This window comes from Postia placenta, assembly GCF_002117355.1.
Source record: "Postia placenta MAD-698-R-SB12 unplaced genomic scaffold POSPLAscaffold_8, whole genome shotgun sequence".
Taxonomy (NCBI): Eukaryota; Fungi; Basidiomycota; class Agaricomycetes; order Polyporales; family Adustoporiaceae; genus Rhodonia; species Rhodonia placenta.
Window position 1 is genome coordinate 1,407,559 of NW_020169839.1, and position 24,821 is coordinate 1,432,379.

Below are 24,821 nucleotides of genomic sequence, written 5' to 3' on the forward strand. Positions count from 1 at the left end.
GCCGTATTCTTCCGCGAGTCCACTGGAATGCATCTCTGAGGGTGTTCGAGCAATAAGCTCGACGGTCCTCACTCGAGCTGAGAAATGGGTGAAAGGAACTCGTGGCGGTAGGGCCGTATCATGGCACGGCAGCGGCCACTGCGTGGGTTGTATTTCGCTGCATTCCATGGGGCTCGTAGGGTCATCCTCTCATTATTGGGACATGCGTACTACATGTGAGTGTTAGATTTGGAGCAAGTGTAGTAAATCCTCTTGCGCGTGGAATGCTGTATACCCTCGATACCGACTCTGCGCAGAGCCCGAACGATGAGAAGTCGTACTGCCCGCCACTCATCTACCGTGTCATGGAGTACGGGAAGGCTCTAACACGAGATTTCACTGTAGGTCCGGGAGGCATTTCATCTTGAAAAATTCGTGACGCTCGTTTCTTACGATCCAAAGGTGCGGCGCGCTTGTTATAGGGTGCGAATGTCTATGCTGAGACGTCATGAGTAGGCTGCCAAAGCGGATACGTCTGCAGTGTTCCAAGAGGTAACTTCGTTCGGCCATTATGTCGTGTCGCGTCGATCGCTGAAAGTGCAACAGTTTAGGCAACGATATGATCTTGTCGACCACTCTTCGTCAGCGGGCCCATCTCGCCAGACGCGCAGAGCGCATACAGAGCGGTTGCAGTCTCTCAAGGCCCCTTTTGTGTCTGCGCCTCAATCGCGCTTGAAGAAAAACACAAAGACTGTGGCACCTTTCACATCTCCCGATACCGCACTTGTCGCTGCGAATACCAAAGGTAAAGGCAAGGGAAAGCCTATTGACGGGGTTGTCAATGGTACGGGTGCATCAGTTTCTTCCGCGGGTGCCTCCGCGAAGGGCAAGGGAAAAATGAAGGCTGTCGAGGCTGAGTCAGGGACTCCATCTACGCGTTCCAAAGTTCAGAAGAGAACAAGCGAAAGCGCGCACGTCCCCATAGAGCAGCCTCCAGCCAAAAAGCGACGACTCGTGCAGAAGTCACCATTATCCTCCTCTTTCGCCTCGTCGGCCGCAAATGTCTCGCAAACAGTAGCGCCCGCGTCGATCTCAGCTGTGGTGCCCCGACATATGTCTAGGTCCAAGCGAATGCCCGATCGTCATGCAAATATAGCGTCTGCGAAACTATTGCCTTCACAGATGAAATTTCCTTTGGCCAAGCAGCCCTCGGTGAAGCGCATCAAGCTCATTGTGCGCCCCCCTGATCCCGTCTACACTCATCCGGGTCAGATCCCACCCACTGCCAAGCATGACCAGTCTTTGGTCAAACTACTTTCATCATATACTGTACTCGACGACAATGATGTCGACGCTGCGACTGTGGAGCAACTTGTGCAGCGCGCCGCAGCTTTTTGGGACCGTGTAGATTCGCTACAAAAGCAGGGTCGATTCTTTCCACACGCGATGGGCATCGGCGAGAATACGTCTGGTCTGTCTCACAGTGCAGACGCGTCTGCTTCGCGCCAGAGCCGCGACTTATGGTCACATGTCGTGGATGCAATGCGGTCTCGCGCGCTGTCCCGGCCGATCAATGGCCGCCAAGTGGCCGCACAAGTTGCGAGCCGAGTTCGCGCGTACTGGGAGAGTAGGGCCCTAAAGCAGGACAAAGTCAAGGTGCAGGAGGAGAAGCGCCTCCGTGCCCTAGCAAAGGCCACCATCAAGTTCGTCATCGTTGAGTGGAAGAAGGCTGTCTTCGTAAGTGATAACTCCGTACATTGCGGCACGTTCATGATTCACAATTGATTATATGTTGTACATTAGCATGTCCGCGAGGAGGAGCGACTGAAGCGGGAGGAAGAGGAGCGTAGGCGTGGCCACCTACATCTGGATGCAATTTTGGACCAGTCCGGGCAGATCTTGGAGGCCCAGCAACTCGACTTGAGCAAGGCCGCTTCACGCAGCCGCTCAAGCAGCGTATCAGCGATGCTGCATCATTGGACCCCCATGTCACCGGAGGCTAATGGTGTCTCGCTTTCCGAGGCCGGCGTTGACAGTGACGACGAATTGTCATCGGAAGTGGATGGAACGGAAGACGATCCGGGAGTAGACTCAGCCTTTCTTCTCGCGGAGGACGACATCGCGTCTCTCATGAGGTCAAGGTCTACGACAACCGACCAGAGCATCAGCCGCAGCGCATCCGTGTCGCAATCGCAGGATGATCATGACGCCATGAGCATTGAAGAATCCGTTGTTCATAGTGAGAGCGAAGACCGCACAGATGCAACGCCTATGGTCTCCGCCTCACCAAATACGACCGCAAGCCCGAGCGTATCATTGATGGATATGGACCTTGAATATCCGGACGCTCCGGACGACGTCGTCGACGGCCTGAACACACCTATACTGTCCCTTACTTCGCACCGCTCAAATCACGACATCATTTCAAGCCCTTCTCTCCAGCCAGATGATGCCACACCCGCTCGCGCCTCTGCTCAACAAGCATACTACAGACGTGCCGATGAGCGTATTGTGCCGTCGTCGACATCTGCTACCTTGCTTGACTCGACGGACAATGACCTAGACATGAAATCGCGTGGGATCCTGGACGACAGCGCACTGCACCTCGACCAACTTGAGTCGACGCAGGAGATCAAAGAGGATGCCAGCCTCACAGATTCTACAGGCCTTCTTCCCGACGTTGTTCGGGCCATTGGATCGGTCGACGTTCTGCCATCCCCTATTACCGTCCCGGATGATGAGCGCACACCAGAAGCGGCTGACGCCAATAGCGAGGACGAAGAGGTGTCCTCCATTCCCATGTATCTTCGGCTGTATGCCGTCGCACCTGTCGAATGGGATCTTTCGTCCAAGGTCAAGCCTCCATTCTTGCTACGAGGAAGCCTGCGACCGTACCAGCAAGCAGGTCTTGAATGGCTTGCCAGTCTGCACACTAATAACCTCAATGGCATCCTTGCCGATGAGATGGGTTTAGGGTCTGTCATATACATGGTACATAGGCATGTGATGCTGATCTGCTTCTTTCAGAAAGACCATACAGACAATCTCATTGCTCGCTCATCTCGCTTGCGATCGAGGCATCTGGGGTCCACATCTTATCATCGTTCCTACAAGTGTGCTGCTGAATTGGGAGATGGAGTTCAAGAAATTCCTGCCTGGCTTCAAGGTCTTGAGCTACCATGGCAACACCAAGCGTCGGAAGGAGCTACGACAAGGGTGGAATAACAAGTACCACTTCAATGTCTGCGTAACGTCATACACTCTCGCCAGCCGCGATGCTCACGTCTTCAAGCGCAAACCATGGTATTACATGATCCTAGATGAAGCGCATATGATCAAAAACTTCAAGTCTCAGCGCTGGAATATCTTGCTTATGTTCCGTTCTTTTCGTCGATTGCTCCTTACTGGTACTCCACTGCAAAATAATCTTACAGAACTTTGGGCACTGCTCCAGTTTCTAATGTCTGGTACTAATTTCGCCAATCTCAAAGAGTTCGGTGATTGGTTTTCGAGTATGTCCTCAGTGACCCGTTATACCAGGATCGCTCACAGGATGGATTGCAGATCCTCTGGAGAAAGCTATTGAAATGGGCACTATGGATGACGAAACGCAGCAAAGGGTGGCAAAACTTCATACGGTGCTTCGTCCATACCTTCTTCGACGGCTCAAGCGAGACGTGGAGAAGGAGCTTCCTCAGAAGTTCGAACATCTGGTGATGTGTCCATTGTCAAAACGACAACGCTTCCTCTACGACGAGTTCATGACCCGTGCGGAGACTCGGCACGATCTGCAGTCTGGTGTATATCAGAAGATTGCGAACATCCTCATGCAGCTTCGCAAGGTTGTCAACCATCCTGACCTTTTTGAAGTTCGTCCAATCGTCACATCGTTCGCGATGGCTCGGTCTGCAATTGCGGACTTCGAGATCAAGGAGCTGCTGATCAGGCGTCGACTCTTCACAAGTGACGAAAATCGCCTCAATCTGGACTTTCTGGGCCTGCAATTTGGCCAGCATCAGAATACATCTCTTATCGCAGCCCTCGAAACTCGTCGTCTGGATGGTACCTCACAATTGCCTATGATCACCGAGCTACCAGGAGAGCCGCCCCCGCACGACGTGCGGACAGTCGAAGGCTATCGGCGCTATAGGACTTGGCAGCAGAAAGCTGCAACCATTGCTAAATGGATGCATATTGGCTATGTCAATAGACTACGATGCTCTCGCTTACCACTGTATAGCGAGGAGATCATCGCCATCGCACGTAGTTTATACGAGCCTCTACGACCTCTGGACGAGCTGCCCGCGACGTCGTGGAGCATGCCTACCCTTGCTCAAACCACAGTCAGGTCATACGCGAAACGGGTGGAAGACATGGCGGAGGTCATCGATAAATTTGCATTCGCGACGCCCGTAGTCGTCGCCCGAGATATGCCGTCCATTGCGCTTTCCGGCTTTGACGAGACTATACTCTCGAGACGAAGCGACCTACAACTCGACACAGTCCTCCATCGCGCTAGCGTCAAGCTGCAAATAGCCTTTCCTGATCCTTCCCTCTTGCAATACGACTGTGGCAAGCTACAAGAGCTTGCACGTCTTCTGCGAGAGCGGAAGGCAGGTGGACATCGCATCCTGATCTTCACGCAAATGACGAAGATTCTTGATATCCTCGAAATATTCCTCAACTTGCACGGCTACCTTTATTTGCGGCTGGATGGCGCAACCAAGATAGAAGATCGTCAATACATTACGGAGCGCTTCAATTCCGACTCTAGGATATTTTGTTTCATTTCTTCCTCGCGATCCGGAGGAGTCGGCATCAAGTACGTACAATAAATAATCGTGTTCATCCCCACGAGCAAGCTAACGCGAGATGCCAGTCTGACAGGAGCCGATACCGTCATATTCTATGACAGTGACTTCAACCCACAGATGGACCGACAGTGCGAAGACCGGTAAGATATTTATACATGATTTGAAAATGTACATCTAATGGTTTCCCAGAGCGCACCGAATTGGTCAGATTCGCGATGTCCACATATATCGATTCATTTCCGAGCACACTGTCGAGGAAGCCTTACTCCGTAAGGCTAATCAAAAACGGTCGTTGGACAACATCGTCATCCAACAGGGCGAGTTTGATTGGCGGAGTTTATTCTCCGACGAGACTGCATTGACGAAGGCGCTAGGAGAGTTTGAGGACTCTGAAGACGCGCACGCTGCAGCCGTTGCTGCTAGCGAGGAGGTTGCATTAGTTGGTGCGGATGAAGCGGATTTCAGCTGGGAAGGGGGTGCTGAGAGCGCGGGGAATAACGTAACGAATCAAACGATAACGTCTACCGACCAGCCAACAGCGCAAATCGGAGATGTGGCACTGCACAATGACGCTGAGCAGCATGCCGCGGACGAGGAAGACGAGGAAGAGGAGGAAGGCGGCACGACAGTCGACTACATGCTATCCGTCGTGCGATCAGACATGGACTTTTTCAGTGATTGGCGCCTGTAACCTATTTGTATGCCCGTTCAGTACCGTTGTAGTGCAATATTGTTGTACCCATGCCGTCGTTGCAATCCACTCATTACCTGCCCCGCGTGACATAGACCTGTGCCAGGAGGACGGCGGACGAGGCAGTCATGGCAGTGATTGCGATCGGTAAGTTTAGCATGAGGAATTGACGCGGTCGCACTCGAATGCCCTTTTGCTGCAGGATGCTGCGCCAGAGAAGGCCCGCGAGCGACGCGGAGAAGGTCAGCGTAAACGCCCCGTAGTTCGATCCGAGAGCGAGCGCATATATCGCGCCTTCGCGGGCACGGCGATCAAGCCCGGGTTGGCTGACGATCCAGACCTGCAAGACCCGTGCCAGGAGGATCGTCGCGCCGATGTTCGTGCCGCATACCTGCCGCGGAACCATAGTCATCGCACGTGTGGAGTGCCGCACTGGTTTGAGGAACACGAACACTCACGTTACAGAACATGCATGCGACAAAACCCATGCCGCCGATGGCGCCCATCACGCCGGTCTTACGAGCCCACGCGCCCCACCAACTTGCGAGGACCTCAACCCAGCCGTGTGCGGACAGACCTTGGACGAGGATGAACATGAGGAAGGCGAACGGGAGCAGCGGGATGGGCAGGCGCTGTGCGATCGCGGCGACGGTTGGAAAAGAGGACGAGAGCCGGGTGCGGCTGCGGTCGAAGACGGCCTGGAGCGTTATTGACTGTGCTGGCGAGCGGCACGGCTCTGGCATGGACGGCTGAGAGGGGATTTCTCGTAGTTCAAGCTGGTTTCTGACAGATGTTGCGTCATTGGACGCGGAGTCGGGTGGGACGGATCTTCGACGCGACGCCACGACAGTCCGTCCTCGAGACCAGTCGTGATGGATATCTCTTAACAGCATGAGGACTGCGGGAGGGACGGTGACCTCCCAGACAGGCACCCCGATCGTGCTCGTGCCCACTAGGACACCCAGCGTGACCAGTAGGAGTGCGCTGCCCACAACTGCACCTTGTTTGTCCACAAGCGCCGCACCGACATCATTGTCAGCGTCGACATCAATGGCTCGCGGGACGAGATCTGTAGAGCGAAAGAGGAACACGAGCACTGGATAAACGAGCGCCGCGGCGCCGAGGAAGGGGAGGATGCTGTGTGCGGTGTAGGTAGTGAAGGAGAGGGCGAAGGCGCCGGAGAGGACGAGATTGGTCGGGTTAGAAGAGACGAGGACGACGGATGCTGGAGGTAAAGGGGGCACATCAATGTGTGGCGAGAGATATTGAACCTGAGTACGCACCCATGTTTGCGGCTGCGAACTGAGCGAATATCCAAGCTGTGGGGTTCGAAATACTGAGAGACCTGGTCAACAATCGAAAACAAAACAGCCACGATGGTCGCGCACCCCGATACTCTGGTCATATATGCAAGGAAAGCAGTACCAGACAGTATCACTGGATCCTTGAAGATGCGCATATATCAGGTCCTGTTTTTATTGAGGGTGCTCGCACACACATTACCGACGATGGCACCGCAGATGAGAAAGAAGATGTACAGGTACGCGTAAAGCTTGCGTCCGGAGGAGCCCCCTTTCTGGACAACCTTGAATGCAAGAAATCTCAAAAGGCCTGTAGCATCCAAAGATATTGACAGATACGCCTGTTATATGCAACGCATTGATGCTCGGGACACAATGATTAAACCGTTGGTCTCACATACCAAGGAAATGAAAAGGGCCATGATATCAAGAGGTTTGACACCATTTGCACCTACTATACCATCGCGTATAACAGTGCCATTTATCGCACCAGTAGCAAGTAGTATTAACACGGACAGAAGAGGAACGGTGATGAAATTCAGATGTAGATAGGTCTTCCTCACAGGGTCGGGTGATGAATTGGTGACATGCAGAAGTACCAGGAGCTTTTGTAATGTCGAAAGCACAGGGAGAGGTATTTGTATATATGATGGAATTATAACTGCAGCATCTGTGCACATTCAATGCAGTCTCTGAAAATGATGGGACTTAGTCTCACTTACTTGATAGTACAAAGAAAATCAGGCAAAGAACAGATTGCCAGCGACCAACATCTGCGGTCATACCGGCTCGGTGCAAGTGAGGTCGTGGCGGCCCAAGAGGCGCGGGGTAGCGCGGGGTCCGTAGACGCGTCGGTCACGTGCTTGACGCGCCTCCTCTCGACTCCTCAGTCACTCCTAACTTTTGAGTCTGGCCACGGTTCTCTTTTTGCCCCAAACGCCTCAACAAATCTTTTGTATGTTGCCCTGAGGTCTCGCATATCTGACTTAGCATGCAGCACCTTTTGTCTGGATCCCAGTGATAGTCACCTCGCGACCCCCACGTTTCACCGCATTGTCTTACCAAGATGCACTCACTGGCTACATAAACGCCCCCCACTGTGAATGCAGCCTCTTCCCGCCGCCCGCTCCCTTCTGCTCGAGTCTACGGTCCAGTGCTCGTCGATGTAGTCAAAGTGCCAGATATCCCCGTTCTGCAGGACCCCTGACAGGGCTTCCGACCATACTTGTCAATTCCCACATGGCCCAGATGTAGAACAATGGCAGTGGAACAACATCGACAGGCAGTACCGACCCATCTCCGTCCGCTGACGCTCATTCCCTCTCTCCCACTGCCTCCATGTTCAAACGCATGACAGACAAGTTGGGGCATCGCGGGCCCAACAAGGCTGCCGCGCATTCTTCACCATCGTCTTCGTTCTCCTCCAACTCTCTGTCCGCCATCTCACAGGAACACCGCGGATCGTTGTCCACCGAGCGCACCTCCGCGAGCGCATGGAGTCGGAAAGCCGAGGGCCAAGATTCGGACAAACGCGACGATGGACTAATCGAGCTCCCCCTTCACCTACAAAATCAGAAACCGAAAGGCTCGTACCGCCTAAGCGATTTCTTCATCCAGCGCACGCTAGGGACGGGAAGCTTTGGACGCGTCCACTTGGGTGAGTACCCCGCCCTGGATAGGCTTTCGCGCCACATTGGTAGCATATCGTTCTGAAGGCTATGAGTCCTTCATGGTGCGAATTCGAACTTCTTACGAACGAAGTTCCCCTCTCGAGATATACTCTGTCAGTATCTCTGTGGGACGCGAGGACTGGTATGCGGGAACGGACCACCTGTCTCTTACCCTTCACCTGGGGGCGATACAGAGGTCAAAGACGAGTAATCAGATTACATGCCGTAAACCACAGAACAATGTTCCTGCCATTTTTGTACCACATCTTACCATCCCTCGAGCGCAGTACGTGAAGGGCGGTCTGTCCCGCGTGACACGGCCCGTCTCGATAGCCTTCCCGAGTTCCGATACGGCCGTCATTGATGCATCACAATTCTAATCAAGCGTATGACGGATGGGGTGCACGCTCAATGACGGCATGAAACGACCTCGCTTTGGTATAATATTACTAAGTGTTACTATCATGGTCACTTGGCAGGCAACGCAGTACCTGTAGGTGAACTCTAGCCGTCACAGTTTGGATGGCGGCTCCTCCACCTCCGTCTAAACGTGGTGTGCAGTCGCATTGATGATGTGTGTAGTGAAGCCCCCATCTACACCAAACATGCGCGAGCAAGACCTCAGAGTATCTTTCGCTCAAGGGATCCTCGAGCGTAATGAGGAGGGGGCTGCGAATTGTAAGCGCGCCCGGCCGCAGTCGTGCCTGCACACTGAATAGGCGTCGAGCTTCTCTGAGTTGTGCGGAGACACTGCCTGGACTGTCACTGTCACTGCCTGGATAAATACCCGAAACTAAACTGCTCATTTTCGTAGTTCGGAGCAAAGTCAACCTGCGCTTCTATGCCATCAAAGTGCTCAGCAAAGAAAAGATTGTGCGGACAAAACAGGTCTCGCACACGCGCAACGAACAGATGATGCTGCAGGCAGTGCAACATCCATTCATCATCAACCTCTGGGGTACGTTCCAGGATAGCGCGAACCTCTACATGGTCATGGACTTTGTCCCCGGTGGCGAGCTTTTCACACTACTCCGGAGATCTAACGTAAGTCGCGTTTTTTGTGTGTCGTCCGCTCGCCGTAACGTGCACGCAGAGATTCCCGGACCCTGTAGCAAAATTCTACGCAGCGGAGGTCGCTCTCGCGCTGAACTATCTTCATTCGCTCGACATCATTTATCGCGACCTGAAGCCGGAGAATATCCTTCTTAACTTCGATGGCCATATCAAAATTGCAGATTTCGGCTTCGCCAAGTACTGCAACACGACTGTCTGGACCCTCTGCGGTACTCCGGACTATCTGGCGCCTGAGGTATGCCTCCGGTCGATACTCTTTCGTGTCCATTCATTCACGTTCTCAACCAGATCATTGGCCACATGCGATACAACAAATCCGTCGACTGGTACGCCCTCGGAGTGCTCATTTACGAGATGCTCTCAGGCCTGCCGCCCTTCCACGAGCCCGACATCACGCCAGTGCGGCTGTACGAAAAGATTGCGCAGGGCCCCGCATGCATCAAATGGCCGAACATCAGCCCGAGCGCGACGGACTTGATCATGAAGTTCATGGAGCGCGACCCGTCGAAGCGCTACGGCAACCTGCACCACGGCGCAGGCGACGTGTTTGCGCACCCATGGTTCCGCGAGGTCGACTGGGAGCGACTGCGCAACCGCGAGATCCAGGCGCCGTACATGCCCAAGATCGCCGGCGACGGCGACGCCAGCGCGTGGGTGTCGTTTGCTTTGTGTTGACGTCGAGGGACTCGCACTGACCGATGTTGCTGCTGTTCAGGTTCGAAAGCTACCCCGAGATCGACGCTGCGCGTCTGTATGGTGCTTCTGCACCCGATCCCTATGGGGACCAGTTCCCGGACTTCGACTATGCAGCATAGTGTATGCTCATCATCATATATACCATGTATGTATCTATTCTTGATGGTGTTTCACAAGGAGGGATGTGTTGTATGTATAGTATGTCTGATTCAGGCAGTTCCGAGTCATGTAACTACCATGAAACCTGTTGCAAGCTCAGCGAGAACACAGTGGAATACCGTGAGGGGGTCTTCCCCAAGAGCAGTAGCCCATTCGACAATTGTCGAGGCGCTAGGATTACCATTCTGCTGCAGCAAATTTCGCAACAGATGCAGCTTCACTGCTACAGGTCTTCGGTCATAATCACATCCTAATGAATATCGAGTCATATTCTTACCATTTGCCTTGATATGAGTGTAGCGGCTGTTGTTGCGCCTGACATTTCCTCCATACCAGTTGGAGTGATGCTTGCGCGTATACCACTCGCACCCCGGCAATGTGACGATTTGTTCGTATAGCTTGTCGAGCTGGGTGCGGCTCAGAGTGGGATTAACAGCGAGAAACTCTGGCAGAGAATGTGATTAGACATCGTAACCAATGTGTTTCAGCGTAGTCCAGGTAGATGCCGCTGCAGTACGTAGATGGGAATATATGTGGCATACGGCGCAGTCGCTCACCTCGACGAAGCAACTCGCCCTCCAGGCTGAGACGTAGCCGGGCGCCAGTTCTTGCGCCTGTCCGATCGGGAACATGCAGGTAGCATTTCAGGCTGCCATGAGTGTTGTGTGTTCTAGCCATCTCACATTCCTTGCTGGCACAGCAGAGGGTAGAGTATATGAAGAAATCATATATGTGAATCCTGAATATGTAGTGTTGCAACATAGCCCCATTCCAGAGACCCTTTGACTCGACCCCTGGGGATTGACACAGACATGTCCACTTTTGGCAAGGCATTGCCATGTTTATGGGCAAGTCTCCCTCGTGTTCGGTGTTCCTTTATGTAACAGTGCGAAGGCCGAAACTTACACCAAGGTGCGAGCCTGCCAAAATGATGCAGCCTGTTGCTTCAGACCACATCTGAGATGATTGTTGTTTGCTTTCGTGAACACTGAACCTAAGAATCTTCCCGGGGTGCAGACAAGCTGACACTTCACCGGCTATGGTGACGATCACCCTCTGAAGAGGCCGCGATCGACTCGCGAGTGGCAATGCGCAATCTCGCCTGCAAAGCTTGTTTCAAGGTATCCCGAGCCGACATATTCATATATGGATTTGCTTTCGTGATCCCCGGTGCCTCAATGTATCATAGCAATACTGCCAACCACGTAGCCAGAACGTCCAATAAATAGTATGGTACCAGAAAGCGTTACTCGCTGAAAGCCTTGTCCTCCGACGACCCCTTCATCGTCTCCATAGTCCTCCGCACGCGCTCGTACACCGCGAACACGATCGCCTGCCCGGGCGCGACGCGGAGCACACGCGGCGTGATGCCCTTGTAGAACGAGCGGAAGCCCTCTTCGCGCCACATCTCGCCCGCGATCGCGGCGATCCGCTGCCACGCTGTGGTGCCCGGCGCGGCGGTCGCCTTCTGCAGCCCTGCAAATCAAGGGTGAGCAACGTGCGTCCGCGTGTGGGGCCCCGACAGGATACAGGATACAGGATGCAGGATAGCTAGCGAGTACGTACGGGTCTTGATCGTGTCGATGGGCGCGTTCGAGAAGGGCCCCATCGCGCCAGAAACGAGGCCGATGGCCATGTGCTGATAGGACGGAAGGTCCGCCAGCTCTGGCTGCAGGCTGTGTGCGAGCTTCTTGAGTTCCTGATATGCGGTGAAGTTCGCGCCTGCCGCGGGGCCCGTCAGCAGCCTGCACTCGGCTAGCTAGCGAGGGCGCGCACCTTGATTGGTCGCCTGCCGGAGCGCGGTCAGGGTGACGCCGCGGTAGAGCGCCCCCGCGCCCTCTTCGCGGACGATTTTGTAGACGGCGTGGCCCGCGTTGCGGTATTGCGGCGTCTCGAGCGGGTCCGCGAGCGAGTGCTGCTGCGCCTGCAGCCGGATCTTGACGACTTCCATGGGCGTCACGACGAACACGGCTTCCGTCGTCCCCGCGCCCAATCCGGCTGCCAGCCAACGTGGGTCGGTCCTGGAGGCTGCGCTATCGATGCGGGAGGGGCGACGCACCTATGAAGATGCTCCCGACGTTCGTCTTGCCCGTCTCCTTGTCCGCCAGCCAGCCCTTGTATGTCTCGAAGCTCGCGAAGCGGATGGCCATCTTGGGCACGATGCCCGAGAGGACGGCACCGAGCCCCTTGTACAGGGCAAGCGGGGTCTCCCTCTGGACAATCAAGGCGCCCGTGGCGATGAATCCTCTGGCCTTTGTCTGATTTCGTGGCCATCTAGATCAGCGGCGTGTGGTGCAGACATAACGGTGCGCGTACCCCGGGAGCCCTGCCCGATCTTGACAACTGCATACGGACTTTGATGGTGTCAAGCGGTTGGCAGCATAGCTGGATAGCGTGAGTTGGTCATCCGTGCGTTTACGATACGATGGTGTACTTACCGCCTCCATTGCGCCAGCAATACCACCCGCGGTCAGTTGAGTCGCGAAGCCGACGGGCTTCTTGTCTCCGTTGCGCGACATTCTGGAATCTCGCCAAGGCGCACGCCGACGTTATGGGGCCAAGCCAATCGGGACTTGTGGAATCTAGCACAGGCGCATGCTGAGCGTCGTACGTTGCGCTAGGACAAGCGATCTATCATACCGTCGTCTAAATAGGTCGCACCGCCAGGGGCTGCACAGCAACGGCGTCTGGGAAATATGGGCAGAGTGGCAGCCTCATCGTGCGCTCCCGCGTGTCGGCGAGGGGCTTATAGAGCTGGTGCGCCGCGCAAGAATGATCATGGGGAGGAGGCGCAGGATGCGGGGATAAACATGTGAAAGTGCCGCAGGGAGGATGGTCTCCGATCGACGTCCGAATCGGCCGCAGGCTGAGCCGCTCTGGCCCCGCGCACACTGGCCCCTCTTCCGCCCTGCCCTCCTTCTCCGCATCCCTCTCCGCGCCCAGCCCCGGCCTGCCCCGCTCTGACCCCGCCTTTCGTGGCTGCGGGGCGGTCAGGCGGTCGGTCCATGTCTCGGCTGCACATATCGCCAGTCGTCGCACCGGCTATCCAAGAACCCGGCACGCTTCGTCCACCATACAGCGATCTTCGACAGTCGATTTGTTCCGTGATGCGACCCCGCGACGCTCCAGACACAATAGAAGCCGCACGTCGCGCGATTGGGGGACAATTCTTGATCGTTCATGTGAGTCATTGCTCAGCTGCACTATGACGCAAACGCCGTCTGAATGTTCAAAAGACTCGGTGAGGGTTGTGTACGAACCACTGACCGCGGCTCCACCAGTTCTCGCGCAGTGTCGGTGTCGTAAGACGCTGTAGGTCGCTTGCTATGCGAGGTAGAGCGACTATGAACAACCTCTTGGGGAACGCTCCGAAAGAAGGTACGTTCGTACAAGTCTGAGGTGAACGCGAGAACATAGGAGCCATGCAAAATACCAAGGCCGAAGACCGGTCGCGGGGAAGCACCCGCTCAATCAGGAAAGCCACATACCAGGATAGGAAACGTGCTTAGTGGAACAAGTTGAAAGCGTAGGGGTGTTTCCATTATATTGGATGATATCGCCAGGTTACGCGGTAGCCCATACTGATGTCAATGCTCGGTTGGGAATGTCTACAATGGAAATGTCGCTCATTGCAATAGGAACGCGTAAGCGGGACAATCGCATAAACAGCATAAAATAGGAGATGTCACTACATGTGGCCGGAGGCTTCAATATGGTACTTGGGTGCATATATACGCTGAGCAGAGCGGAAGGCCCGGTATATGGATATTCTTGCGGTGCTCGCTACTAGGAAGATGTCGACTCGCTTGATCACGAATGCACGCATACACATCGTGGTCACGGAAGGCAACCAATGTCCGGTAGAATGACTGCATTCAAGGCAGCTTCAACATCACGTACCTCTGAGAAGTAAGCTATCATAATCTTTAGCTTAGGCACCGCTGTAAATTGTATCGGGGAAGTTTCGGGCAGGAACGAGTCGTTCGAGGCAAGTATATGCGCCACACTACGGGCTCACTCTTGCCAGTCGTCGAATGCGTGCGCTCTTAGTACTATGGTGCACAGCGCGGACAAAGCAGATAAACACCATAAGATGGACACGAGTGGCGAATGACAGTCCATTTACTGAGATAGCTAGTTTGAGCAAGGATGTCAGATGTCCTCATACACCTGTACGCTTAGGAAGGGTGGGATGCCTTCCAAATATGGCTCTTTGATGCCATTTGTAATGTTTGTCTTCGTGCACACTACCTGTCAAGCTCATGCTTGATCAAGTCAAGGCCAGAGTCTGCTCTCGTTCTTCAAGCATCTGGGTTCTTGGCTTTCGTACACTGTTGGACGGTAGCGTTGCCATGGCAGTACGTGAGCGTTTAGATGTCCTTTTGTCAGTCAAGCCGAACGCGACGCGGCGCGTCATTCAACGCGATCACGAGACCCGTGTCGCCGGTCCGAGATCGCTGCCCAGCACGTGCGCCGACCTAGCGCCTGTTATCGAGCTAGTACATTTGACAATTAGATCGTTCACAAAAGAGGCCCTTGGCATGGCCCTCTCCTCGTCGCCCATATCTTCAGGCGACCGCTGACCGGTTCTTTCGACCACACTTGCTTTGTATCCTCCCTATCCTTGCGGTGGTTGCTTCCAGGTATCTGTATCCACGGATTGTCCGACTCGACCCGCGCGCAGGCAGTGCCTTCAACCGCCCATCTCAGCCTATATTAGTTTTTTCGCTAGGTTAGTGCAGTGCCATCTGCCTCAGCCCTCGCGCCCGCGGCGTTATCATCGTAGTCGGGATAGGCATTTAGGACCCTCTTCGCTTCCTTCCTCCACGACGCGTCTGCCCAATTCGCAGTGCGCGATGTCTCGCCAGACCACCGCCGCTCCCTTCAGTACATCTCTAGCCCTTGATGTGGCGGAATCTATCTTGGATCTTCATCAGGATCAGGAGGACGTAGACGCTGTTTCATATCGCTCATTCCCTCCCCTGTACGAACTGGTGCACCTCAGTCCATTCAACCACGAGGACCGGTTTACGATGAACGGTCATACTCCTGCAGCTCTGCTCTCCCCGCATCCTATGGCCCACGACGTATGTCATATGAAACGACTCATCCCTGGATACCATCTGATGCATCTCTGACAGCTTGCCCGAATGTCTCAGTCTCCCTTTCCTGACGATTACGACTATTGCGCAGCGACCTCCATTTTGGAATTGGATCAAGATGAAGACTGCGACGACGATCCTGGCTTGCCTGCATATGACCATGCCTTGCCGTCCTCTCCCCCATACACTTCGGTGGAGGCTCTACCGCCCATGCATTTACACCAGGTGTCGCTCCCCACCATACCTGACGTGGACTCCACTCGCGAAGCGGGGCGTACTCCGTCGCCGTCGCCATCGTATCGGTCCGACTCAGACACACTTCCTGCTGAAGACGAAGAATCCATGCTTGGCGCCGTGTCAACGGAGCATGAGGAAACGGACACCGCTGTGCATTCACGACTCACGCTGAGGCTCAGCATCGCACGAAGTCTCTCGCCATTTGTCCCGAACTTCGACCATTCGTGCTTGGACGCCCTGGACGACTTGCTCCTGACGTCGCCGGCGGACTCGTTTGCGGACGTGTGCTATGCGGCTTCCATATGCGACGCCGGTTCGGACGACATGCCTCTTAGCCGCATTGCGAGCCCGACGTCGTTCGCGTCTATTTCATATGCGAGGCCGCGCGCGGGGAAGGCGTTTGATAGGACCCTTCTTTCCGTCGAGACGGATCATGAGCGCGCATTGGCACAAGCTACATCTGATGCTGTAACGCAAGATGGCGCGGTGGATCTCTCGACACCCATGCGGTTCTACTCGCTGCGTGCGCTCCCTCCTCTGCCCGTATCCCCCCCTCCGCAGCCGGAGACTCCGGGTTTGTCGCCGACACGGGTGCACAGTCCGCTGTCGGTGTCGTCGTTGTCGGAGCCAGGCAGTCCGCCTATGCAGGACTTTGGAGCGCCATTTGGGGCGGAACCAATCTTAGACCCCAACCTTGAACAGGAGGTCGCCCTTGGTTCTCCGCGTCTAAGGACGGGCGCATTCATGCTACCAAGCTGGGATGAGATTATGGAGGAGGAAGCTGGCGACCATCCTGCACATGCGGATGCGGATACGAACCACGTACAGGTGACCGGGGAGCATTTTGGTTATGTGAGTTTACCCCTACTGTGGTCTATTGCCGACATCTTACACCTCGTTCCTGATAGCCGCTCCTCTCCGAGAACGCGAAGAATACGGTGTTCGCGTACCCATACTCGCTCGACGCGGACGGACACCCTTACATATTCTCTCGGGCCCTACCAGACCCGACGTGCTCCGTCCACTGCTTCCCGCGGTGGGTGGACGACACCGGAGTGCGAAAGAACAAGCGCGGGCCGCTGAGCGTGCTGACGATGTTCAGGGGCTGGACGGCGACTGTGCGATGAGACGCGGCGCTGCCGCGACCCTGCACTGTCTCCACACCCTCTCAACCCATCCAAGTGTAACTTGTAACAACCCACCCTCGTCCTACCATTCCGCCATGTAGCTTATCCCCGCTGCACCTCACCGCTCGTTGCCTCTCCGTCTACTCATCTACTCATCATGCCAACATAGACCCTCATGAACCGGCCCTGCGCGCCGGTGGCCTCTTGTATCGCCACACCACCTGTTACTCTCTTTTGTTCGCTCACGTCTCGCCTCCCGCCCATCGACTTGTACGAGCCCCCGATTCTAGTTCCGTGTACACGCTCGACCGCAGGCATCTCGGTACGTACAGCTGGACAATCTCTTATGCAAAATACGCCCAGACGAAGATTGCGTAGTGTACAATTTGTAATAGTCTAGTGGCTAAGGTAGCCGCATACATCGTTATATTATCCGAGGTTTTTTGAGCTCTGCCTGGGTCGGCTTGGAATGCGTATGGCGCCGTTTACGTCGAGCAAGCTGGCACCGGATGAGCGAGCGCTTGCCAAGTAATAACTCTGTCGGTCTTGCAGGCCCTTGTAGAGTTTGCTTTCAGGTATTAACAGGCTCCAACTTTCGTTGTCTTGAACTTCTCCTCGTCATTCAGGTCTAAAATGCGCCTCAGCACGGCGTATTGTGTTCGGTCTCGACAGTTTGATGCTACAGTTATGGCTGCGCGCCACCACCGTGTTAAAGCACACTGACGCGTGAGCCGGTGCTTTCAATCTACCTTACTCGGGAGAAAGTCCAGTTTGCTCCTCATCTGAGGCAAGACAGGAGCCTTTGAGGAGGCCGGAACTTAGACAAGGTGCGAGTCATGTCTCGTCTTTTGCGAGTCTCATGTTCAATGGCCCCAAGGCCGATAGCATACACAAGAGTCTCAGGAGGACATCGTCGGCTTGCACGCAATCGGGTCTCCACGTTGGAGGCCGTATTCAAGTATCTTGGACCGCGAGTCGGTAAGCGATCGTTGGCCAGAATGCCCGTAGCCCCGCAAAGACAGGTTCGTACAGCAACGGACATCCACCTTTACCGTGAAGCGGATGAATAACATCTCATGGAATAGAAACGCGAAAGCGATGCACATGATGTGCGCCGCGAACGGCTGCGCATCATGGCAGAGGAGACACTGGATGCCATAGAGAGAGGTCACTATGTCCTGGACGGCACGCAGCACGACCTGAGCGCCGGCGTCGCGCTCTCCAGGAGGAACGTCAAGTATTACTCCCCAGATTCCCTGCTCTCCGGATGGTCGACCATGCGTCCCCCCGGCCGCACCACGCCTGCGGAGATCTCCGTCCTCGAGGTGTCCACGCTGGAGGGGGCTCGCCTGCTGTCCGCGCAGCGCAGCGACCCCGCGCGGCGCGTCGGCATCCTCAACTTCGCATCCGCCACGAAGCCGGGGGGCGGCTTCAAGAACGGCGCGCAGGCGCAGGAGGAGTCGATCGCGCGCGCGTCGACGCTATACCCGACGCTGGTCACGCCGCTCGCGCAGACGTTCTACGCCCTGCACCTCGCCGGCGGGCGCGGCGGGTACTACACGCACGCGATGGTGTACTCGCCGGGCGTGACGCTCTTCCGCGACGACGCGGGCGGGTGGGCCGCGCCGCTGGACGTGGATGTGCTCACGAGCGCGGCGGTGAACGCGGGCGTCGTGCGGCAGCGCCTGCCCGCCCGGCTGGTGGGCGCAGACGACGGCGGGGCGGTGGAGGAGAGGATCGCGGGCGTGATGCGCGAGCGGATGGCGCGCGTGCTGTGCCTGTTCGAGGTGCAGGGTGTGCGGGACGTCGTGCTGGGCAGCTTCGGGACCGGGGTGTTCCGCAACGACGTTGGCCTGGTGGCGGGCATATGGGCGGATTTGCTGCTGGGCGAGGGCGCGCGGTTTGGGGCGTCGTTCGAGCGCGTGGTGTTTGCGATCCTTGGGCGGCCCACTTTCGAGACGTTTGAGAGGGTGTTTGCCGAACGGCGGACGGGTCCTGTGGCTGCCGGCCGGACGTCATCATGATGGATCTGGTGTCCCGGAGCTAGCATAGGATGTTACTTGACGAAGGATGTTCATTCGAGGTTAGTCTTTCGTCTCATATATGCACTATAATTTTGCTGCTAACTCTTTTCATCGGTGTGGTCTGTAGTTCCCGGCCGCTCGCGAGATCGGCTGTACTTATAGTGTCATGGGTATTCTATCGCCTGTTGTTCCATTTGTGTAATGTAGGTTTATGCATATCGATGTGACTTTATCAATAGGCCGCTGTCCACTTGCGCTTACCAACGAAAAGGGTATTGGTCTTGGAGCAACTCACAACGGATATGACCATTCGTTTGTTGGCAAGTAATAGATCAAGGGAACTCTCTACGAGGCCTCCTGCTTGGCCATCATCTGTGTGTGGACAGGCTGTCCAAGCCTCATGAGCTCGTCAACCTTACGGGCACTCCAGTGACGATGCACTATGTGTTGCTAGGATTTTGGATATCGGCCCCTAACAGGTCCTGCTGCTGTGTCCCGTACGTTGCTCATCACAGTATGCTCGCTTCCCAGTCGCATATAAATGACACTGAGCGCCGCCCAAGATCTGCGCCCACCACGACGAACAGACGTCTGAGAGTTGGGGGTCTATTCTTGATCTCTCCACAACTGTTGGACTGCGACCAGCCCTGGATCCGACCGCTCAAGGAAGATTTCGGAGGCGCCTCGTCCAGAGGACAGTTTATTAGTCTCACGAGAACATGGTGCTCTTGTGATCCCATAACATCTCCAGCATTGTGAACTGAACACCTGTAAGGGCGCTGATCTTTCCCGTTCTTGATAATTTTGACATCATGGTTACTCAGAAACGAGTCATCGGGAATCCGCTTTCGAACGTTAAACACGTACGCCGCCATCTCAGGACTTCAAAGGCGTCCTGAGTGGCAGCGGCTTCATCTCCTTCCTGCGCGACCAAGGGTATGAATGACCTGCTGACACACGAAACACAAAATATTTCGTCGGCCATTATGCCAATGATTTCGACATACTACTATTACCTCCACGTATTGTGATGCTACGTAGCATATATCCCAATCACCAATTACTAGCCGGCGGTCTGTATTTGAGGTGCCTTGGGGTCGAATCCGAATGAACTACAAGACCTTCCAATTGCGGCAACCGACTTTCTGTGAGCGCCCGAACGAGATGGACATTGGATAAACCGACGACATTCTGGCAATCACTTTACTTTCTTCAGGATCGTGTGACTCGTGCAGTATGGATACGGCCAAGCTATAACGACCGACTGAGAGAACGCTTCTGACTCTGAATAAACTCCTGCGAACAATGGTCTGCCATCACAAGTGAACACCGTACTCTCGGTCGCCAACGTCTGACCTTCCACTCGCTGCAGGACATTCTCCTGTCGCGAATGGTCAATCTGGGTAAGCCCGATTTGAGTATACTTGAAATGAACAGGCTTGATACAGTGACTCCCAGCTGTTCGGTGGCTGTTCAATGACAGGGCCCACAAGACTGACGTAGTGATCAAAATGATTGTATCTACAATGCAGACCATGGTACGAAGCTCTACACACTATCTGTACATGTCATCTACGCTGCGACCCCGGCCAGAAGCATGTGGCGGCCATTTTTCCAATGTGAAGGGGGAAGACGGGCATAGTGGGCTGTGAAGACCAGAGCGACGTTCCTGAAGCCTATTACGAGCGGTAACGTCTCAGCACAGAAACACTCGGGGCCCTCAGGGCAGGTAAACTATGTCTTGGACAGCACCAAGCACTACTTGAGCACGAGAGTTGCACTCCCAAAGCAGACTGTGATGTATACTCGCCCCTGCTTTCTGGGTGGGCGTCCATGCCTCCCCCGGCCGGAGCATACGCGCTGACACCTCTATCCTCGAGGTGTCCGCACTGGAGGGGGCCCAGCTATTGACCACGCGGCGCAGCACCCCCCACGCGACGCATCGGCGTGTTCAACTTCGCATTCGCCACGCACCCCGACGGGGATCCAAGTTCGCGGGGCCGACGCAAGAGGAGTCGATCGTGCGCGCGTCGACGCTGCACCCGACGTTCATGTCGGCGACTGGGCAGGCGTTCTACGCGCTGCGGGCAGGGCGGGGTACTACACGCACGCAATGGTGTACTTGTCGGGCGTAACGCTCTTCCGCGACGACGCGGGCGCGTCGGACGCACCGCTGAACGTGGATGTGTTCGTGGGTGCGGCACTGAGCGTGGGCGCTGTGTCTGTTCGGGGCGCAGGGCGTTCAGGACGTTGTGCTGGACGTCTTTCTCATAGGGGGCGTACAGGACTGGTGTCACGCTCGTGGGAGGTTTGTGGGCTGACCTACTGCTGGGCGGGGGCGCGCGCTTTGGGGCATCGTTGGGGCGTGTGATGTTTGCGATCCTCGGACGGCCCGCTTTTGAGACGTCCGAGAGCGTGTTTGCTAAACGAAGGAAAGGCGTGGCTATTGGGCCGTCGTGAAGTGGTCTGTTTCTCAATTGAAAATAGTTTGACGGAGTGCGTGGTGTCGAGGTTGGTCTCTCTTTCTGATATAACGCCGCCTTCATAACCGTTTGCACCCTCGCAGATCGTAACTCAACAGAGCAGCAGAGCATCAGGGGTGTGCCTCATCCTGTTGTTCCCCTCGTGCTGTGGGGTCAATGTGCAGGAAGGTGATGAGGTGAAGAAAGTCTGATCCACCAGCACGTATCTGTATCGTAGCTAAAAGCCGCAAACACGTCTTGTCTTTGCAAACGCCCTCGCTTGTGCATCCGAGATGGCTGTGCCCTCGCGAACTGCAACTCCAGTTGAACCGTCGGTCCTCCCGATGTACCATTCCGAGTTCTACTTTGAGGATGGCAACCTCGTATTTCTGGTGCGCACCTCTTCACAAATTGCGCCCCAGGCGGTAGCTTACCCGAGTTGTAGGTCGAGAATACCCTTTACAGGGTATTCCGCTCGACGTTCATCAGACACTCGCCTGTTTTCAAGGACCTCTTCACGCTGCCTAAGCCAGCCGGCAGCGCTGACGATGGCTCAAGCGACGAGCATCCGCTGTACCTCGCCGGGATCCTGAGCATCGACTTCGAGCGGCTCCTGTGGGTCCTATACCCGCCGTACGTCCGGCATTGGCCCACCCCACTCGCTTCCTCATCCGTGCTGACACACTGGTCTTCCCGCCAGGACATACAGCGCACACCGCGCACAAAGCGCCGAAGAGTGGACGTCCATCCTCGACCTCGCCACGCGCTGGGAGTTCGCGGACGTGCGCGCGCTCGCGGTCTGCCAGCTGCAGACCCTCGACCTGGCGCCCGTCGAGCGCGTCGCGCTCGCACGCGCGTACGACATCTGCGGGCGCTGGACGCTCGCGGCGTACACTGCGCTCTGCGAGCGGACGCAGGCGCTGACGCTCGCCGAGGCGACGCTCCTCGGGCTCGAGACTACGACACGCGTGGCACAGCTGCGCGAGCAGCTCCGTGCGAAGCGTGGGACATACCCGGCGCCCGCGCATGCAAACCCACAGCGCGCGCCGTTCAAAGAGACGCAAGAGACTAACCGGGCGCGGCGGTGGCGCAGTGCTGGTAGCGCACCAGCAGGCCGTCCGCTTGTTGTCGCTGGGAGCGCGCCGTCACGAAAATTCAGCCGAAAGCCTACTTCTGGAGGCCTGTCTGGCACAGCGCGACTGGTCGCGGATGCCTTCGGGCTCGACACGTCATGAAGACGCGTTTGATATTTACCGTGGTCGGCTCTGAATCCTCTGATGCTGTAGTTTATTGTGTCAGTCGTATTCGTATGTATCGCGGTGATTGATATCAGCGTGGTTTATTTGAATCACAGTCGACATTCTTACGTGCTAGCAACGTGTGCCTATAGAATGCGTATCATTGTCCTATGGTTGATTGTAACGTTTGTAATTGCCGCCATATTGTACGTACAACGTGGATAGACGCCGGTAAGGGGGAACAGAACGATCTGGGTCTGATCGCAAGCGAAGGCCGTATTATTCGCACCTATTCTGCTCTCAACATGAGGCCAGCACGTGTAGCACGCCCTCCGACGGTCTATAGGGCGGTTTCCCACTCACATCTCTCCCCAGGCCTTGCCTGTCACGACTCACGACCCCCACCCTGTTGTAATATCTGTATCCACGATGGCACACCCTCACGCTCTCGCAGTCGACACGCTTGTGGAGAGGGTAAAGCGCCACCCCAAATACTACTTGGCGGGCGGGGACGTTCATTTCCTCGTATGCGGATTTCACGTTGATCTCGCTGTCGTCGCTGCTGACCACGACGATCCAGGTTGAGAACTATCTTTTCCGTGTACACAGATATTTCTTTGAACGGGAATCGGCATGGTTCCGCGAAAAGCTGGCTATCGCGGCGCCGCCGGGGCAGAGCCCAAAGGGCTCCTCGGACGCCCATCCCTTCCCGCTGGAGGATGTTCAAGCTCAAGACTTTTCACGACTTCTCTGGGTGTTCTACAATCCGTGAGTTACTCCTGCTCTCCCTCTTCAGTCAAACTCACACATTGGGGTCCAGCAAATATTCAATATATGACGCGACCGTCGACGACTGGTCAACCATCCTAAAGCTCTCATATGACTGGCGCTTTCCCGAAGTCAAGAAGCTTTGCTGTCGCGAGCTCGAGAAGTTCACGATCGCGCCGCTCCAGAAGATCGAGCTGTACCAGACGTATGAGCTCGACCGCAAGCTCCTTATTCCATCGTATATCGCAATGTGCCGACGGCCAGAGCCCCTCACGATCAAGGAGGGTCGCCAGCTCGGACTCGAGACCGCGCTCCTTCTCGCAACAGCCCGTGAGACGTCTCGTGGTACGCCGACGAATGGCGTCCTCAGCCCATCGACCGTGTCCGTCGAGGATGGAGACATGTCTTTTATCATCAAGGAGATCTTCGGAATTACCGACGGCCCGCCATCTCCGTCGCTCACGCCTCGCGAGCCTGCGGGTCTCATTTCTCCCCGCCGTATTTCGATCGGCCCGACGCCCACGGTTGCCGCTGCCGGGTCGGCAGTCAACAACGCGTTTAGCACCGCCGCATCCTCGACCGTGGCACCGTCCGAGGCGAATGGGAACGCGTCTGCGACTACGGTTGCGCCTGCGCCGCCATCAAAGGAGACGGTGAAGTCTCCAGGTCAATACTCCCCCATTCTCTCCCCTCTCAAGCCCAACAGTCGACTGATCTCTGTATTTCAAACGCAGGGATCGGCGCCGGAGCCACAGGAGCCTCAGTCGCATCTGGCAAAAGTGACACCCCTAACAGCGCCGGTGCTAAAGACGCCAAAGCCGAAGGCACAGGCACAAACTCGGTCGGAAACACCACCACCGCCAACCCCCTCACAGGAACGACAAGCGGAGACGGTGTCAAGGGAGCCGGAGCCACCTCAGGTACGGCGCAAGATGGAGACGGCAAGGGAAAGAAAGGCGAGAGAGAAGGCGGAAAAGGAGATGATAAGAAAGGAGAAGGCGAGGTTAGACCAGGAACTCCTCTCGACGACAAGAAGAACTCCAAAAACGGCAGCAACGCCGGGAGCAGGAGAAGTGGGAGATGACATGGACAATAGTACCAGTACTGGCGCGAACACTCCCGTAGTTTCGCAATCCGATGCCGCTGATCTGGTTGACGTTTCTCTTACGGCACCTCAAGTTGGCGAACCGACCACGGGGCAGCCTTCGGCCTCCGGAGCTCCTTCGGCTGGCGATAGCAGTGCAGGTGCGGCGAATAATGAGACGAAAGGTGCGGAAGTGCAGGCTGGTGCTGTGGGAGCGGACGCTGTCACGACCACGTCGACGTCGGCAGGACAGGCCACAGAGGAAAACACCCAGCCTAAGAACGCAGGTGCGGGCGGTAAGCCGGAGCTCACGGTCGTTGTGCCGGGGACGGCAAGTGCGACTCTCACTGGCGCCATCGGAGGCGAGAACAGTGATGGGAACGACCTCGACAAGT

The 24,821-nt window shown here is 55.8% G+C and overlaps 8 protein-coding genes across 8 annotated transcripts; 6 read left to right on the forward strand and 2 right to left on the reverse strand.

The window, feature by feature from the left end:
- Positions 1-120: 120 nt before the first annotated feature.
- On the forward strand, positions 121-5,296 carry POSPLADRAFT_1046989 (hypothetical protein; the record flags this gene model as incomplete). Its single annotated transcript, XM_024479174.1, has 10 exons — positions 121-215; positions 239-380; positions 496-829; positions 1,136-1,716; positions 1,783-2,954; positions 3,007-3,491; positions 4,078-4,801; positions 4,859-4,933; positions 4,983-5,236; positions 5,259-5,296. The coding sequence occupies 10 exons, from the start codon at positions 121-123 to the stop codon at positions 5,294-5,296; spliced, it is 3,900 nt and encodes a 1,299-aa protein (XP_024338500.1).
- A 261-nt stretch (positions 5,297-5,557) lies between these two features.
- Positions 5,558-7,568, reverse strand: POSPLADRAFT_1046990 (hypothetical protein; the record flags this gene model as incomplete). Its single annotated transcript, XM_024479175.1, has 7 exons — positions 5,558-5,875; positions 5,943-6,709; positions 6,768-6,829; positions 6,873-6,928; positions 6,983-7,126; positions 7,187-7,339; positions 7,518-7,568. 7 exons carry the CDS (start codon positions 7,566-7,568, stop codon positions 5,558-5,560), a joined length of 1,551 nt encoding a protein of 516 aa, XP_024338501.1.
- A 567-nt stretch (positions 7,569-8,135) lies between these two features.
- Positions 8,136-10,426, forward strand: POSPLADRAFT_1181750 (hypothetical protein; the record flags this gene model as incomplete). The annotated part of the gene is made up of 5 exons (XM_024488865.1): positions 8,136-8,442; positions 9,270-9,445; positions 9,549-9,764; positions 9,818-10,179; positions 10,245-10,426. 5 exons carry the CDS (start codon positions 8,136-8,138, stop codon positions 10,342-10,344), a joined length of 1,161 nt encoding a protein of 386 aa, XP_024338502.1. The 3' UTR covers positions 10,345-10,426.
- Positions 10,427-11,521: 1,095 nt separating this feature from the next.
- Positions 11,522-13,094, reverse strand: POSPLADRAFT_1040149 (hypothetical protein). The gene is made up of 7 exons (XM_024477686.1): positions 13,025-13,094; positions 12,823-12,966; positions 12,702-12,769; positions 12,444-12,643; positions 12,161-12,382; positions 11,951-12,106; positions 11,522-11,860 (listed from the first exon to the last, which is right to left on the reverse strand). Exons 2-7 carry the CDS (start codon positions 12,901-12,903, stop codon positions 11,631-11,633), a joined length of 957 nt encoding a protein of 318 aa, XP_024338503.1. The 5' UTR covers positions 12,904-12,966; positions 13,025-13,094; the 3' UTR covers positions 11,522-11,630.
- Positions 13,095-15,696: 2,602 nt separating this feature from the next.
- POSPLADRAFT_1046993 (hypothetical protein) lies at positions 15,697-18,874 on the forward strand (the record flags this gene model as incomplete). Its single annotated transcript, XM_024479176.1, has 5 exons — positions 15,697-16,575; positions 16,632-16,841; positions 17,020-17,172; positions 17,736-17,828; positions 17,936-18,874. 5 exons carry the CDS (start codon positions 15,697-15,699, stop codon positions 18,872-18,874), a joined length of 2,274 nt encoding a protein of 757 aa, XP_024338504.1.
- A 2,113-nt stretch (positions 18,875-20,987) lies between these two features.
- POSPLADRAFT_1057477 (hypothetical protein) lies at positions 20,988-21,334 on the forward strand (the record flags this gene model as incomplete). The annotated part of the gene is made up of 2 exons (XM_024480930.1): positions 20,988-21,083; positions 21,149-21,334. 2 exons carry the CDS (start codon positions 20,988-20,990, stop codon positions 21,332-21,334), a joined length of 282 nt encoding a protein of 93 aa, XP_024338505.1.
- Positions 21,335-21,665: 331 nt separating this feature from the next.
- On the forward strand, positions 21,666-22,340 carry POSPLADRAFT_1119998 (hypothetical protein; the record flags this gene model as incomplete). The annotated part of the gene is made up of 3 exons (XM_024483508.1): positions 21,666-21,728; positions 21,782-21,969; positions 22,037-22,340. Coding segments are annotated over 3 exons (555 nt in total), but the record flags the coding sequence as incomplete, so codon positions are not given.
- A 699-nt stretch (positions 22,341-23,039) lies between these two features.
- POSPLADRAFT_1117686 (hypothetical protein) lies at positions 23,040-23,776 on the forward strand (the record flags this gene model as incomplete). The annotated part of the gene is made up of 3 exons (XM_024483487.1): positions 23,040-23,099; positions 23,155-23,342; positions 23,395-23,776. Coding segments are annotated over 3 exons (630 nt in total), but the record flags the coding sequence as incomplete, so codon positions are not given.
- Positions 23,777-24,821: the final 1,045 nt, after the last annotated feature.

What these genes read in the sequence shown, in the direction of transcription:
- POSPLADRAFT_1040149 (XM_024477686.1), bottom strand. Translation starts at nt 12,903, where the DNA reads ATGTCGCGCAACGGAGACAAGAAGCCCGTCGGCTTCGCGACTCAACTG. An exon ending in TTGCTGGCGCAATGGAGGCG is followed by an intron (nt 12,770 to 12,822) that starts GTAAGTACACCA and finishes CACGCTATCCAG; the next exon opens with CTATGCTGCCAACCGCTTGA. An exon ending in CCGGCAGGCGACCAATCAAG is followed by an intron (nt 12,107 to 12,160) that starts GTGCGCGCCCTC and finishes GCCCCGCGGCAG; the next exon opens with GCGCGAACTTCACCGCATAT.